General features: G+C 45.7%; 1 protein-coding gene across 1 annotated transcript in view; it reads left to right on the plus strand.

Annotated features, from left to right (window-relative positions):
• Positions 1-1,535: 1,535 nt before the first annotated feature.
• Positions 1,536-17,834, plus strand: part of LOC105285058 (AF4/FMR2 family member 4) — a 104,289-nt gene continuing 87,990 nt past the window's right edge. The window contains exon 1 of the mRNA XM_011349002.3: positions 1,536-2,950. Within this exon, the coding sequence (XP_011347304.2) occupies positions 1,665-2,950 (1,286 nt within the window). The 5' untranslated portion in view covers positions 1,536-1,664. The remainder of the gene's footprint in view (positions 2,951-17,834) is intronic.

The following is a 17,834-nucleotide window of genomic DNA, read 5'->3' on the forward strand; positions in this document are numbered from 1 at the left end:
CTGCCAAGTTGAGAACACGCTCGGTCTATTCTTACTATGTCTATGGCCTCGGGCCACAGTGCACACGATTTGAAAATCAGCTTTCGTACAGTGCCATGCCGCGAGAGAATACGTTTCTCTCGAGGGACGCGTTTTGCCGTCAAAATAAAAGATTTCCTTCAGCAATTGTCGGTCAAAAAGTCCGTTTCGATCCGATATCGAGTATCGCTGTCTCACTGCTCGATCAAGGACCATCAAGTGCCATCAAGTGAATCGCGTCAAGGACAATCAAGGTGGAGGCTCGTAGCGGACATTGTGGAAAGCTAAATGGTACAGCGTGAGATGGTAATCGATCTTTGCAGTCCGACTTTGACGTTCATCTTTTCAGTTCTCACATCGACCGCTACGAGCCTCCACTATCTCTGACTGAGGAATGAAGTAGTGGTGCGACTCTAATATCGAGACAATCTCGGTTTAATTTGCATATAATCATAAACATAGTAAGAATCATAGACATAATAAGAATAGACCGAGCGTGAAGCGCAAAACGTGAAGCACAGCTAGAAAAGGACGGAAAGTAGGTGGAAGATCTCTTTCTCTCTCTGTCGCGTCTTCCCCACTCTCCGCTCTTACCCCCACTCTTCTTTCCTGAGAGAGAGAGAGAGAGAGAGAGAGAGAGAGAGCAATCCTTCGCCTGCTTTCTCTCTTTTTCTACCTGTGATTCACTGCCAAGTTGAGAACACGCTCGGTCTATTCTTACTATGTCTATGGCTATATCGTATGCTGACTCTCTATTGGCTCTGTCATTCAACGCCTTATAACGTCCGATAGCCAATAGAAGATCTTGTTTTATAGGAACTTTTGCAAGCGATGTTTTGTCGTTCGTGCCATATTGAACTGTTCGTCGGGATCTAGTTGAGGTGCCGAATCAGTCCAATAGGATTGCGTGCCACATAAGAAGAAGAAGAAGAAGATTGTATGAGGTACGGACTTCGCGAGGAAAGAGCAATCATTGGGATGAAATAGACGAAAAACAAAGATGAGCAAGAAGACGTTCTTCAAGGAAAAAGGTAGCTACATTGCGATCAATTGCGGAAACACTCGTCTTTAATGAAAATAAAAAGAATAGGAGTAATGGGCCGCGAACATATCGCGCCATTTTGACTCTTGCGAAGATACTAGTATCAAAGTATCGATCACAATCCCTCGTTCACGAACGTAACCTGCAAAGCGTATATTCCATTCCTTTTCCTTTTCCCTCAGGATTTCGCCTCGTTTCGCCACATGTGGCTGCAGCAGCAGTGCGAAATTCCGCGAATTGGAAGCTCGGGTTCGAACGTGTGCGAAATTTATGGCGCGCACGTTCGAACGGCCTCGGGCGCGGTCGGGCACGTTCGGCGGGTGGTCGGCCGGCCGCCGGCTCGGTGCTCGAGGGCCGCCGAGCGCGCGAGGGCCTGGGGAGGTGGCGGGTGCCGTTTCGTTGCGCGGAGCGGGAAATAGAGGGGCTCGCGCTCGCGAGCCGAGCCGAGCCGAGCCGAGAGCCGTGCGCGCTGCCGGACTGTGTCGGGGAGCAGCGACAGGCTTCCAGCGGTGGAGCGGCTCGTGCTGCTCGTGTGTGCCATAGGGGCCACTGCCGGACACGACACGACACGACACGGTCGCAGTAGTGCGCGTTCGTTTACAAGATGGCAGACGACGGCCCGTCCGCGGCGGAGGACGCGACCGCGGCGGCAGCGGCGACGGAGGACGGACGTGATTCTCGCGTGACGAGGGAGCGGCACAAACGCGCGGACGCCACCGCGCCGATCGCGTCTTCGAGCGCTCGGAGTACGTCGGGCCAGGACGCTTCTGCCGCGAAGCGCGTCGGGCACGAGGACGCCTCTGCCGCGTCCCCGTACGATCGAATCGAGTCGGGCGATCATCGCGGCTCGCATCAAGACGCCCGCCGTGTCCATCACCGTCATCATCAGCATTATCCTCCTCGTCATTCTCACCATCACCAGCATCATCATTCACCATCATCGCCACAAGCATCTCTTCATTGTCATCACCACTTTAATCCTCATCGCCTCACCAATCGTTGCAACAATAACAACGACGAGGACGAGGACGACGACGAGGAGGACGGGGACGAAGACGACGAGGACGGGGACGACGACAACAACAACGATCGTAGTGCCGCGTCGACGACCGGTGGTGGTGACTCGTCGTCGTGCGTCGACGCGACTGGGCGAAACGCGAGCGACGACGAGGAGAGCAGCAGCAGCGGCAACGGTGGCGTCGGCGTCGACGGCAGTGGCGGCGGCGGTGTCGGCGGCGGTGGCAGTGTCGGTCCGTACCACGGTGATGTTAGAATCGAGGTAGTCCGTAGCGTCGTGGAAGAGGACGACGACGAGGAGGAGGAAGACGAGGACGAGGAGGAAGAAGCGCGAGTGCAGGGCGACGGCGGCGTCGATAGTGACTGCGAAGGTGATAGTGCTGGCGGTAATAGTATTAGCGGTAGTAAAAGTGGTGCTGGTGGTGCTGCGGCGATCCCGACCGGTGGCGATAATAATAACGCGACGATGCGCGTCGGTGTCGTTGTCGAGGACGCCGACGCCGCGACCGACGACTCGCCGTCGGGCGCGGACGATGTGCCGGAAGTGAACGACCGCGGGGATCACCGCGACGGTAGAAGACGCGCGTGGACCGCGTCGGGATCGTCGGACGGCGGGGCGAGGGAAACCGAGGATGCCGCCGTGACGACGACAACGACCACCACGACGACAACGATGACGACAACGTTGTCGACGCCGATGACGACGACAACGACGACGGACAACGCTGGCGGGAGTGGCGGCGTTGCGGCGTCTACTAGGCATCAGGGCAGCCCGTTCAAGGGACAGGTTAGGACGGCCGAGGACACCCTCGTCGGGCCCTGCGGCAAGAAGCGGTGCGCGGATCGATACGACAGCTCCGAAAGCTCTGACAGGTGAGCGAGCGAGCGAGCGCGCGAGCGCGCGCGAGACGACGCGGGAGGAAGAGAGGCGGAGACGGGCCGAGGGAACGAAAGAGGAAGCGAGATACGCGTATGTGTGTAACGAACGAGAGAAAGAGACGGGGGCAGACGCGGGGCACTGAGAGGGCCTAATAGATTCTCGTGAATCGGGAGGTACGAATCCGCGAGACCCCGAATACCGATCGTACGCACTCGCGCGGATGAACAACGTATCCGTCGCGCGTTCCGGAACTCGCGCGGGGAGTAAGCGTCGCGATCTCCATATCGGTAGCGCATAACGAATTCCGAGGACTCGGACAACAAAACGAGCGCATCGCCGCCGCGGCGGAACGTGGTTCGTACGCGGCTCCGAGAGCGCGACCGGGAGCCGCTCGGTTCGACGTGCGACCGCGCGCGGATCGACCAGACGCGCTTCGTTCTGAAAGCGCGACTAGTCGACCTGCGTTCCTGTTTCTTCCACTTTCCGGACTACCCTCTTGCGCCGCGGGGTGCCACGAGGCGCGATCGCGCGTTCGGTTCTCTCGATTTCGATCGCGGTTGCGACCGAGACGGGATCGTCGCGATTAGCGCGGGGCACCCGAGTGTTCTCTTCGACGAGCCGAGAGGAGTCCAGCCCACGGGGGTCGTTGTACCGCGGTTACGCGACCGACGACCGTGTCTGCTGCTGCTGCTGGCTTCGATCTCTCTCGATCTCTCTCGATCTCTCTCTTTCCCTCCGGTGGTTCTCGGTGCACGAGTGTGTACGCGGCGCGAGTCGCGCGTAGCAGCTTCGTCGTCGAGATGCCTGCTATCTTCCGTCTCTCTCTCCCGCCCTGCCCCTCTCTCTTCTATCCCTTGACGCTTCGCATCGGCCGAGCGACTGATTATTTTGGTGCATCGCGCGCGTATATCGAACGCGTCGCCCACTGTTTTCAGCCCGCTCGCTGATTAACGCGTCGCCAAGTACAAGCAACAAGAGAACGCTTTCGCGATGCTGAGGCCGCGTGCACGTCGATTAACGCGGGTCGCGCTATTTATAGACGATAATAGCGAGATTTGTAGCGCGTACACTTGTAGAGCGCGCACGATAAACGTAAAGCGGCGGTGCTTGCGTCGAGTAATCGCGGCCATCTTTGAGCTCGCATTATCAGGCAGACGTGCTTTAGGCGATGTTGCGTGTTCGTCGTTTCCCGAACACGAGGATGCCCAAGAATGTAATATCGTAGAACGCGAGAGTAGAGGATACACGTGTCGCGAGGAGCGTGTAACGCTCGTCTTGTAAACTCGTCGGAGACGTTTCCTTTCGCCGCAGCTGATAGTCGTAGAATGACGGAGCTTTTCTGCCTCTCTTTGTACGTTCCAGATGTTTACATCGTTATGTATTACACTCTTCCTTTGTATATTGGGTTGGCCAAAAAGTAATTGCGTTTTTTTTATATAAATAAAAGGCGAATTTTTCATGGGAAACAAAAACTTTATTAAACAATATATTGTCCATTTTGTTTGATTATCTTTTGCCATTTTTCAGGCAACTTCATGATTCCGCGCTCAAAAAAGTTCTTATCTTTTTCAGCAAAAAACAATTCCAACAACGATTTCATATCCTCATCAGCAGTCAAGGTTTTACCATTCAAGGCGTTTTGCAAAGAACGAAACGAATGGTAATCTGATGGTGCCAGGTCTGCCGAATATGGTGGATGTGGTAACATCATGGTAACACATCCCATCCAAGCTGCAACAATTTTTCACGAGTGACCAAACTTGTACGTGGTCTAGCGTTATCATGGTGAAACACAACACCTTTGCGATTCACCAATTCTCGACGTTTCTGTTTGATGGCATCATTTCATTTATCCAGTTGACGACAGTATACGTCTGAATTAATGGTTTGATTCCTTGCAAGCAGCTCAAAATACACAATACCTTTAAAGTCCCACCAGACTGACAGCATAATCTCTCTTTGGTGAATATCTGCTTTTGAAGTGCTTTGAGCAGGTTCATCATGCTTGCTCCACGATCTTTTTCGTTTGACGTTGTTGTAGACGATCCATTTTTCGTCGCCTGTTATCATACGTTTCAAAAATGGATCATTTTCCTCACGTTTCAAAAGAGAATCGCAGATGTCAATACGCTTAGTGAGATGAATTTCTTTCAGCTCATGTGGTACCGAAATATCGAGCTTACTAATGTATCCAAGTCGTTTTAAATGGTTTTCAACACTCGATTTCGATATGTTAAGATTCTTAGCAATCTCTCGTGTCGTTAAACGCCGATTGGAATCGATCAGTGCCTTTATTTTGTCATCATCAATTTCGATTGGCCTTCCTGAGCGTGGTGCATCTTTCACATTAAAATCTCCAGATCGAAATTTAGTAAACGAATTTTGACACTGCCGCAGTTTTAAAGCATCTTCGCCATATACATCAGATAACTTTTGATGAGCTTGCACAGCGTTTTTCCCTCTTCGGAAGTAATAAAACAAAATATGAGGAAAATGTTCTTTTTGATTTTCCATTTTGAAATCGACGGCAAAGAAACAATTGTTAACGAAATCGTGTACTTTCTTTTTCTAAAACAAGCTTGAACTGTGAGTTGTTAATCTACATAATGAATTTGCGGTTTAGAATGAAGTTAGTTACATTTCAAGATATGTATGTCCATCTGTTGGAAAAAAACGCAATTACTTTGTGGCCAACCCAATAGAATATCTAGTTTAGCTCGTGCCATCGGATTTTCCGAAAGGCTCGCGTTATTCCGCGAAGGATTGTCTGCAAAGAGCCTCGAGTGTCTCGAAAATCCCTTCTCGAAATTCCCTTTTCGAGGAAACGTGCAAAGATGGTTTCTGCAGGCCAACTTGTCGTTGCGCGAGAAAAGTCGGCGTGAAACGCCTCTCCCTCCGTGTTTTCCAAGACTCTTTTCTCATTTTCCGATTAACAGCGTCTCGTTGTTAATCCCGCAGATCGATGCCGATGTCCTAGCCACGAGCGCGAGGGAAAACGGGTCGCAATAAAAGTTTAGTGTCCTAACGGTACTTCGCCGTGGTATACTAAACTCCCGGTCGTCGTCTCCACGTAGAAAGTCCTGACCCTCGTCCTCCTTACCTCCGCTACCCCGGATAACTGCGTTATTGTCCTTACGTATACGCGCGGACCGCTAGTGTCGACGTTTTCCGGTGCAACCGACTTCCGCATGCCTGAACTTTTGCGATTCCACTCTCGTCCACTCCTTCACGTGGCACCTGGCTGACGCGTGTCTTTTCCGACCTGCAAAAAAACCCACGAGTTAGAGGATTCCGTTCTATGTATACGCGGATGCTTGACATGCCTGTGTCGCGATTTTCTGTCAGATTTTCTGAAGATATTCATTGTAGGATATATTATTGTTGTTGCATAATTCCTGTCGTATTAAGTTGTTGCACAATTTCTGTCGCATTTGGTTGTTGCAGCATTGCTATCATATTTCGTGCGCTCAAATTATATGTATATACAGGGTGTCCCGGGTTTTAACCGACAAACTGCGGGAGCATATTCTACTAGTGGAAATAAGAAAAAATTCTTATATCGAGTTTGCTTAGAAATGCTTATTACAAAGTTGTAAATCAATATTGAAAAGAAATATGAGATAAGTAACAACGGATTTTTTCACAAAAATAAAAATTATCTACGCAATGATTTAGTGACGCATTTCAAAATGTTGTCCTTGCACATCGATACAAGCTAGACATCGACGTAGTACAGAATTTGTTACGGTACGACATTCCTGAAAATTTTGTTGCATCTCAGTAACTGAATTAGTAATTCGTTGCTTTAAATCTATCTGGTACTCTCTTGTTAGGAAATCTACGTTGATACTCTCGTACGGCAGCTCGTGCATTTCCGTCACAGAATCCGTACACGAAATGAATATCAGTGTATTCCTCATTTGAAAACACTTTTAGCATTCTGATAGTAATTGCTAGTTGACACGACGATTGAAATCTAACAGCTACTGTTGTGAAAGTAACAATCATACTGAATCGTTTCAACATAGTGAACATGAATACATGTGAATACACGTAACATAAACATCTTCGACCTTCCAAATTCTACACTATGTTCCGTTGTTACTTATCTCATATTTCTTTTCAATATTGGTTTACAACTTTGTAATAAGCATTTCTAAGCAAACTCGATATAAGAATTTTTTCTTATTTCCACTAGTAGAATATGCTCCCGCAGTTTGTCGGTTAAAACCCGGGACACCCTGTATAGTTGTAAGGGTGAAGTTCCATCCGTCCGAGTTGGAGCTCGTCTTAGGCAGTGGATCAGCGTTCGCGTTCTCTCGTTCGGGGCGCTCGGTCGTCTCGAGCGGCAAGTATTATTTTTAGAAGAATCCACGTTCACGCTCGCTCGGTTGGTCGGTCGGTTCCTCTGCCGGGTTTACGCGCCGTCGATTACGCCGTCGTTCCCGACTTCACGTGTAGTCGTGGCTCGTGACGAGATATACCAGCCGCGATCTCCGCCTGCAGATTGCTTCACCTCGAACTGTCCGAGCTGGCTAGGTATCCTTCAGTCCTGATGCCGATGCGGTTGCAACGTTCGATCCACGAATTAGAATGTAGAACGGTGTTAACCATCACATTGTGCCGACGAACAATGTCTCTCCCTGCCAAGATACGCACCCTCAGAAAGGATTTCTGATAACAAGACGAAAAATATTCTTGACTAATTTAATCGTATTACAAGTATAAAAAATATGAAAATAAAACAATTTTTAATTTAAATCAGTAATTTCTATTCTTCTCTCTCGAATTAAATAAGATTGTCTTACTGTCTTCAGACAAGAGTAACATGTACAAATTTATGCTTATATATTCTTGTACGTAGAATAATTTGATATTAGCGCCACTTTATAGTAGGCTTTGTCCATGTCGACGCATCATTTTCTCACAGTCGCTCGTCGACTCGGCGCTTCCGCGTCCTTTATTCCGATAAAACGGCCAATATTTATGTGTTGCGATCGAAAATCGGGAAAGTGTTCCTGTTATTTACAATGAATAAGTGCAATACTCTACAAGAAATATTAAAAGATATGGAAATGTAAGTAAGTATATACAATATACTTACTTGAGAAATAAGATTCGAGATAAGACATTTCCATACCTTTTAATATTTCTTGTAGAGTATTGCACTTATTCATTGTAAATAACAGAAACACTTTCCCGATTTTCGATTGCAACACATAAATATTGGCCGTTTTGTGCAGATTCTACAAATTCTCTTAGAAGAATAGAATAAGATGTCTTTTAGATCTCACAATATTCTTAAATGAAGAATATTTTGAACTTGCTAGAAATTTGTATCTAAATCCTTCTGAGAAAATTAATGAGATAGCACGAAGATTATTTTAATGTAGATTTTCGAATTTTCTATTCAAGATTAAAATATGCTTCTTTTCAATAATAAATATGATTGTCGCTATAGCGATCTTATTTTATGATAGATTAAAGAGTAATAGCATTAAGTCCAGAAATCTTCTGTGGGTGCGAGCTGCGAGATAACCGAGAAAGCTCATACGTGTCGATATTTGAATCCTTCATTTTGAAGATCTGTTGAAATGAGATGATAAATAAAATCACAGCCGGAATTGGTAGCAATTAATAAAAACGCGGCGAAACGTTAATTCTTTATGCGATATCGCTGTTTCAGACGTTGTCCCGATTAAATCACCGTGCTGCATGCGCCGAACGTTCCGAATAAGCTGACCTATCGCCCCGTAAATCCGGCGGAGCTTATAAACACATCGTCGGTAATGAGCGCCATTAATTACGGTCACCGCGAACGTAGAAACCATGATTTGAGCGGCCGTTGCGCAACCATAATTCATAATCATTTTACTGGCATCTGCTTAACCCGCGTGCCGTGCTCCGAGCTTTCGACGGCGTCACTGTATCACTGTATGAACCGTATTTTACGCTAGGTTTTAGCAAAACCCCCATGTAAGACCTCACGATGCTAATTTATACCGTCTTCTCGTGCGTGCGCGCACGTATGTCGCCTTTACGGTTCGCCTCTCGACGTAATTTGCATCGAGGACCCCGTTTTTCCGTAATTCCGCTCGCAAACGTATCGCATGTAACGTGAAGCACGTAACGTGTTGCGCGAGTTTCGCAACTCCATTATACTCGTGGTGCTAATTGATATGGGATACTGTAGCATTGACGCGATACACACGACTGATACATTAGTGCGTTCGCCGATCCATGGTAATTTGTTATAATTGATCCGTAAAACGCGGTAATACCATCGCCCTGTGGCGCTTTTAACTCCTCCCCCAGCAGTTCTTTTTTTCGTTTCTCCGCTTGCACTATAAATGTCGACGTCATCTAATAATATATGGAATGTCAGAGCAATTAATCCGGTTCAGCTCGCACGTTCCTTGTCTCTAAAATTTCACGTGACGTTTTTATCCGCTCTACCTAAATGCACCTACATAGTAAGTATCACGTCACATTTTCTATCGTGCACGAAACTTTTATTTCTCGTGAAATATGAATTCGGGACGAGGGCAAATTTTCGGATACCGCAGTTTCCTCATTCGCGAAATAATTGATTCATGCTCGGGCTCGTTTTGGAAAACGAGTCTCTCTCTCGTATCTCGGTAGGTCATTCTCTGTGTTATCTGTGGAAAGTGCCTCAGCCCAATTTTGCGGTTGTAACTGCCGTTGTTCGCGTATGACTTAACGATGCGGCCAAGAAAATGGAAGTAATGGTCTTAAGCTTTCTAATCGTCGATTACGACATCCTTCGCGAAGAACCGCAGCGCAGGCAGGCAAGCAAGCAAGCATCGAGAAATCTTAATGCCGCCTCCGCTCGACGTGTCCGCCTCCTCTCTCTCTATCTTTCTCTTTCTCTCCCTTTAAACACCGTCGTTTTATGCACCGCGCGAGGCTTACCTATTTTTATTCGCCCACTCGAAGCGTCGTAAAGCGCAACTAAAGCTGGACAAAAACGCGGGCGTACTCGCACTCGGATCTCCATATGGCGTGGGAAATTGGCACCTCGTGCAGTCATCGTCGTGTCATAACAAGCTCGCAGACACAGAATTGATAAGTACACCCACAGAAAAGATTTCTGGACTTAATGCTATTACTCTTTAATCTATCATAAAATAAGATCGCTATAGCGACAATCATATTTATTATTGAAAAGAAGCATATTTTAATCTTGGATAGAAAATTCGAAAATCTACATTAAAATAATCTTCGTGCTATCTCATTCATTTTCTCAGAAGGATTTAGATACAAATTTCTAGCAAGTTCAAAATATTCTTCATTTAAGAATATTGTGAGATCTAAAAGACATCTTATTCTATTCTTCTAAGAGAATTTGTAGAATCTGCACAAAACGGCCAATATTTATGTGTTGCAATCGAAAATCGGGAAAGTGTTTCTGTTATTTACAATGAATAAGTGCAATACTCTACAAGAAATATTAAAAGGTATGGAAATGTCTTATCTCGAATCTTATTTCTCAAGTAAGTATATTGTATATACTTACTTACATTTCCATATCTTTTAATATTTCTTGTAGAGTATTGCACTTATTCATTGTAAATAACAGGAACACTTTCCCGATTTTCGATTGCAACACATAAATATTGGCCGTTTTATCGGAATAAAGGACGCGGAAGCGCCGAGTCGACGAGCGACTGTGAGAAAATGACGCGTCGACATGGACAAAGCCTACTATAAAGTGGCGCTAATATCAAATTATTCTACATACAAGAATATATAAGCATAAATGTGTACATGTTACTCTTGTCTCAAGACAATCTTATTTAATTCGAGAGAGAAGAATAGAAATTACTGATTTAAATTAAAAATTGTTTTATTTTCATATTTTTTATACTTGTAATACGATTAAATTAGTCAAGAATATTTTTCGTCTTGTTATCAGAAATCCTTTCTGAGGGTGTACGATACCTCGACGCGCTCTTTCACTGATCAAGTCTTTTTATTCACTGCACCTTTCGCTGCGCGACAAGTAGGGTGGACAAACCTATCTTTTCCTCGTGCAGAGATTTTCGTATCTTTTGCCGTCGTGAGGAGTTTCATTAGACCAAGATTCCTTGACTTGTCTCGTCAGTCACGCAAAGTTGCACGCGCCGTGCGTATCAACACGCTCCGTTATGTTTGACGTATGCCGAACGGCGGATGCGTCTCCGTCGAGTCGACTTTCACGTGGTGGAGGCGGTGGCGATGACCGAACGAGTCGCGAGAGAGCAGAGGAGGCCGCGATGTGTAAGCGGGACCACCAAATCGGCAACAACCTTTACCTTCACTCCGGCTGGCCGCCCGGGTTGTTCCGCTCATTCCATTCACGAATTTCACTTTCACGGCCACGGCCGCGCGACGACGTTCTCGCGTCCGCTTCGAGCCGCTCGGCCGCCGTGCAGAGAACCGAAACGTTCACGTACTCGGGCCGTCGGCATTCGCCACACCACCTTCGAACGCTCAAAATATTGCGTGCACGCAGAACGTGAGATAAACCCGCGCCTTGATCTTGGTCCCGGATCGTTTAATGATCGCTATACGAGTTCGACGACTCTCGGACGCTCGATCTCGAATGGACGTTCAGCTGATGCAATCGGGATGCTGAAGTCTACAGTGTCATTGCGATTATCAGTGAACCGAGACCACCATGTGCAACTCAAGTATCACGACCAATTTACTCGAGAGACACGTTGGCACTAACAAGGGAACTAACACAACTGTCCCTCACCGATTTTGATGGGCTTTGGATATGTTGTAAAGCATCGAAAAATATTAGACCCTTATTTTTTTTTAGCTGCGTATCTCAACGTTTAGGGGTTGAAACAGCCCCTCGAAGATAATGAATTTTTTGATTTTTAGCGAATATCTTTGAAAATATAAGATATATGAAAAAATGTTTTATACAAAAGTTTTATAGTATTTTATACTCTTTACAACGGTGTATTCACATTTTTCGAAAATGTCAAATTTTTTAATTTACCCCTATCTTCGAGGGGCTGTTTCAACCCCTAAACGTTGAGATACGCAGCTAAAAAAAATAGGGGTCTAATATTTTTTGATGCTCTACAAAATATCCAAAGCCCATCAAAATCGGTGAGGGACAGTTGTGTTAGTTCCCTTGTAAGTATGGAGTTGAAAGGAAATCTCTTTGTAGTCTCACGTGCTTATCATGCTGTTTTTTTCCTTCTTTTTCGTTTGCTCGTTACGAGATTCTCGCAGTTGCTAACTCGCGGCTAACTCGGGCATAAAACTGCAGGCGCCGTTTATTGTCGGCTCGTAAGCGGGCTCGCCGACTCGCGGTAGTTGCGAGGTAAGCGTCGACCTGCAGAAACGACCAAGCTTAAATCATCGCGCGAGGCGAGCTCGCGTCGCGACAATTTTGTAACATAAACGTAGAAATACGGTGCGCCTCGCGTGCATCCCGCGTATTGATTTTCCTCACCGCGCCTCGTCCGCCCCGTCATCGTTTTTCCTGAAGAGAAAACCTCCGGCAGGCCTCGGCGTTCGAATGCGCGATGCGCTGTCGCGCGGTCTAAATATGCAAATATCCCACGGTTAAAATAACAAAGTCCGAGTCTCATTTAAATACCCACCGCGGTTTTCTCGATTCACGCGCAAACAAACATCCTGTTGAGGATACTTAGGGTAACGCTGCATCTCTCTCTCCGTGGCTTTATTTGCCTGGGACAGCACAATAAATCAGTATCGTCTCCAGGGAAGAACTCTCCCCAGTGTTCGTCGCAAACGTTTATCTCGGGAGGAACGAGATTTCCGTGTTCCTCGCAGATAAAATTAGCTTCGTTTCCGATTACGTTATATATTTTGATCCAAGGCACAGTCAACATTCTTTGTTATCTCTGTAATTGGCGGACCAGGGAGATCGTTTCATCAGCGTAATCGGCGACCCTTCTCAGCGCCGAATCTATTTATATTTAACGAAGCATATACACGAACGAATCGGGAGCAAATGAGCAAGATTTTTCTCTCTTCTCCTCGACGAAATTGATAAAATACTTTTAGCCGTGACAGCTGCTGCAGCTATATTTATGATATCAAAATCCGAGCGTGTTCGTTACGTCAAATTAGAGTAACCGGAAATCCGTCTTTCACTTAGAGGCCATCACTCAACGGTCCGCTCGGTCCGCACGAGAGCATTGTTTTTCTGAAAATCGTGAGCTCACCCCCTTCCCCGTCAACGATAAATCGCTCGTACCACCCCTCGGGCTCGGCGGAAAAAATTTCGGCTTTCCTTCGTGATGGACACGCGCGATAGATAGATGGACGTCCGTTGTTGGCGATAGGCGGCACAGCAACGATGCACGGTATATGCATCGGTTGTTGTTGGATCAATACGCGCCTAAGCCGCCGTGCTTACTGCTGCGTTTGACCCTCCATCTGTGCAGCAACAAGTTCTTCGGGGGTTCCCGGCTTATAACGGGTGTCCCGCCGCGGTTCCCTTCGAAATGATCGCAGCTCCCTCCGGCTCCCAATTAACGTTGCTTCTATTCGTGACGACCGGCGCCCCTCGCGCGGACGAGAGCGGAATCGTCTCTCTTTTGTCTCCGTTTAATTAAAACGATCGCGCATTAATTGCAATTAAGGGCGACTTAGCGCCCGCCGGACGGAAGTGGGCTCCGCGTGTGTTTCTGTGTGTGTGTGTTCACGCGCGCGCGGATCATGGCATGTTCGCGCCCTGCTATTAAGTGCAGTGGCAAACGTGAAAGGCAGAGGGAAAGGTATTATAATGACGAATGCCATTGTGCTCCTGTGATTTATCGCGATCGAGTATTATTACCGTACACGGTATTATCTTAATTTTATATTGAAACCTGCACGCGCGGCAATCTTTCTCACAGAAAGGCCAATTCTGTTTCATAAGTTAAGACAAAACCGCCGCAGCCTTTGAAAGTTGATAGGCCAAGGCGAGATCTTCGGGTTTACGCGATTACGCGCGATTAAATCATGCCGCTTGATCGATCGCGTATCGGAAACACTCGTGAGACGTGAGAGGCAGTCAGAAATATGATTCTTTGTTCAACTCTATTGGGAAGACTCTATTCGGCGTGTTTGCCACCCTCGACGTGGTTGTCCGAGTCGAGACGTCCGTCTTTTACCCAGCGATGGAGCTTTGACGTTTACGAGAGCCACGGCATTCCCTTTGCGCGGAGTTCTCGCGTGGAGACCTCGGGGATCTCCCGTGGAAGAGCTTTTGATGGGTGGCAGCCACGTGGGTAGTGATTAATCGCGACAAGGCGCAAACACGTCGAGCGTGTACCCGCCTGCCTGTCCTATCCTCCTCGCGGAAGCTTTGCGTGTGCGTATCGACGAAACGCACATAGATATTACACACGCGCGTGTCGTTCTCATTGGAGCATGGATTATGTGTGTACATGCACTCACACACGTGTTTACACACACCCACACACAAACACACACGGCATTCCCTCCCGTGAGACCTCGATTAGAGAGTAGTACAGTCGCGCTCGAGCTACTGCGCTGCGCGTGCAATCGCGATCGGGCGTGCTTGCTTGCTTGTGCAGCGAGCAAACGCTGGCCCGATCCGCGGGACACGCGGGGGCGAGGCGGAAATGCAGAAATGGGAATTGCAAGCCGATCCTCGAAATAGCGATTGCTCAATCACTGGGCGCAACCGCCCAGCAATGCGCCGTTAGGCGGGTTAGGTAACCCCGGTTAAACAAATTTTTCCTTCGCGCTGTGTACACGTTCATGGGTGGTTCATGGCGGTAATTTAGAAAGGGACAGGCGTTATCAGTAGGTTCAAACGCAGAATCTGCGTGACTTCATTAAGCGGATTTCATCAACAAACCCGAGTCAAAATTTTGCGTCTACTTTAATGCTTTTAGCAGTCGTACGAACCTACTTTTAGGAAAATAGAACCTAGAACTCTTACATTGAAACTCAAACTCCTACAAACAGATGTTAAGATGCTATTGTGACCCTGCAACATTCGGCTACAATCTTGATCGTAACCTGCTTTGACGCTCTAGCGGCAAAAAAGGAATTTCGGACATATTTTAGTGTTAAAGTAGTAGCTAAATAGACGCTGAATAACGCCTCAAATGAAGAATTCGAGGTTCAATGTAGAACTAAAATTTCGACTCGGGATATTTCGATGTATTACCCGAGTCAAAATTTTGCGCCTACTTTAATGCTTTTAGCAGTCGTACGAACCTACTTTTAGGAAAATAGAACCTAGAACTCTTACATTGAAACTCAAACTCCTACAAACAGATATTAAGATGCTATTTTGACCCTGTAACATTCGGCTACAATCTTGATCGTAACCTGCTTTGACGCTTTAGCGGCAAAAAAGGAATTTCGGACATATTTTAGTGTTAAAGTAGTAGCTAAATAGACGCTGAATAACGCCTCAAATGAAGAATTCGAGGTTCAATGTAGAACTAAAATTTCGACTCGGGATATTTCGATGTATTACCCGAGTCAAAATTTTGCGCCTACTTTAATGCTTTTAGCAGTCGTACGAACCTACTTTTAGGAAAATAGAACCTAGAACTCTTACATTGAAACTCAAACTCCTACAAACGGATGTTAAGATGCTATTTTGACCCTGCAACATTCGGCTACAATCTTGATCGTAACCTGCTTTGACGCTCTAGCGGCAAAAAAGGAAATTTCGGACATATTTTAGTGTTAAAGTAGTAGCTAAATAGACGCTGAATAACGCCTCAAATGAAGAATTCAAGGTTCAATGTAGAACTAAAATTTCGACTCGGGATATTTCGATGTATTACCCGAGTCAAAATTTTGCGCCTACTTTAATGCTTTTAGCAGTCGTACGAACCTACTTTTAGGAAAATAGAACCTAGAACTCTTACATTGAAACTCAAACTCCTACAAACAGATGTTAAGATGCTATTTTGACCCTGTAACATTCGGCTACAATCTTGATCGTAACCTGCTTTGACGCTTTAGCGGCAAAAAAGGAATTTCGGACATATTTTAGTGTTAAAGTAGTAGCTAAATAGACGCTGAATAACGCCTCAAATGAAGAATTCGAGGTTCAATGTAGAACTAAAATTTCGACTCGGGATATTTCGATCTATTACCCGAGTCAAAATTTTGCGCCTACTTTAATGCTTTTAGCAGTCGTACGAACCTACTTTTAGGAAAATAGAACCTAGAACTCTTACATTGAAACTCAAACTCCTACAAACAGATGTTAAGATGCTATTTTGACCCTGCAACGTTCGGCTACAATCTTGATCGTAACCTGCTTTGACGCTCTAGCGGCAAAAAAGGAAATTTCGGACATATTTTAGTGTTAAAGTAGTAGCTAAATAGACGCTGAATAACGCCTCAAATGAAGAATTCAAGGTTCAATGTAGAACTAAAATTTCGACTCGGGATATTTCGATGTATTACCCGAGTCAAAATTTTGCGCCTACTTTAATGCTTTTAGCAGTCGTACGAATCTACTTGTAGGAAAATAGAACCTAGAACTCTTACATTGAAACTCAAACTCCTACAAACAGATGTTATAGATGCTATTTTGACCCTGCAACATTCGGCTACAATCTTGATCGTAACCTGCTTTGACGCTCTAGCGGCAAAAAAGGAAATTTCGGACATATTTTAGTGTTAAAGTAGTAGCTAAATAGACGCTGAATAACGCCTCAAATGAAGAATTCGAGGTTCAATGTAGAACTAAAATTTCGACTCGGGATATTTCGATGTATTACCCGAGTCAAAATTTTGCACCTACTTTAATGCTTTTAGCAGTCGTACGAACCTACTTTTAGGAAAATAGAACCTAGAACTCTTACATTGAAACTCAAACTCCTACAAACAGATGTTAAAATGCTATTTTGACCCTGCAACGTTCGGCTATAATCTTGATCGTAACCTGCTTTGACGCTCTAGCGGCAAAAAAGGAAATTTCGGACATATTTTAGTGTTAAAGTAGTAGCTAAATAGACGCTGAATAACGCCTCAAATGAAGAATTCGAGGTTCAATGTAGAACTAAAATTTCGACTCGGGATATTTCGATGTATTACCCGAGTCAAAATTTTGCGCCTACTTTAATGCTTTAGCAGTCGTACGAACCTACTTTTAGGAAAATAGAACCTAGAACTCTTACATTGAAACTCAAACTCCTACAAACAGATGTTAAGATGCTATTGTGACCCTGCAACATTCGGCTACAATCTTGATCGTAACCTGCTTTGACGCTCTAGCGGCAAAAAAGGAATTTCGGACATATTTTAGTGTTAAAGTAGTAGCTAAATAGACGCTGAATAACGCCTCAAATGAAGAATTCGAGGTTCAATGTAGAACTAAAATTTCGACTCGGGATATTTCGATGTATTACCCGAGTCAAAATTTTGCGCCTACTTTAATGCTTTTAGCAGTCGTACGAACCTACTTTTAGGAAAATAGAACCTAGAACTCTTACATTGAAACTCAAACTCCTACAAACAGATGTTAAGATGCTATTGTGACCCTGCAACATTCGGCTACAATCTTGATCGTAACCTGCTTTGACGCTCTAGCGGCAAAAAAGGAATTTCGGACATATTTTAGTGTTAAAGTAGTAGCTAAATAGACGCTGAATAACGCCTCAAATGAAGAATTCGAGGTTCAATGTAGAACTAAAATTTCGACTCGGGATATTTCGATGTATTACCCGAGTCAAAATTTTGCGCCTACTTTAATGCTTTTAGCAGTCGTACGAACCTACTTTTAGGAAAATAGAACCTAGAACTCTTACATTGAAACTCAAACTCCTACAAACAGATATTAAGATGCTATTTTGACCCTGTAACATTCGGCTACAATCTTGATCGTAACCTGCTTTGACGCTT

The sequence above is a fragment of the Ooceraea biroi genome, chromosome 12 (assembly GCF_003672135.1).
Source record: "Ooceraea biroi isolate clonal line C1 chromosome 12, Obir_v5.4, whole genome shotgun sequence".
NCBI classification, from domain to species: domain Eukaryota; kingdom Metazoa; phylum Arthropoda; class Insecta; order Hymenoptera; family Formicidae; genus Ooceraea; species Ooceraea biroi.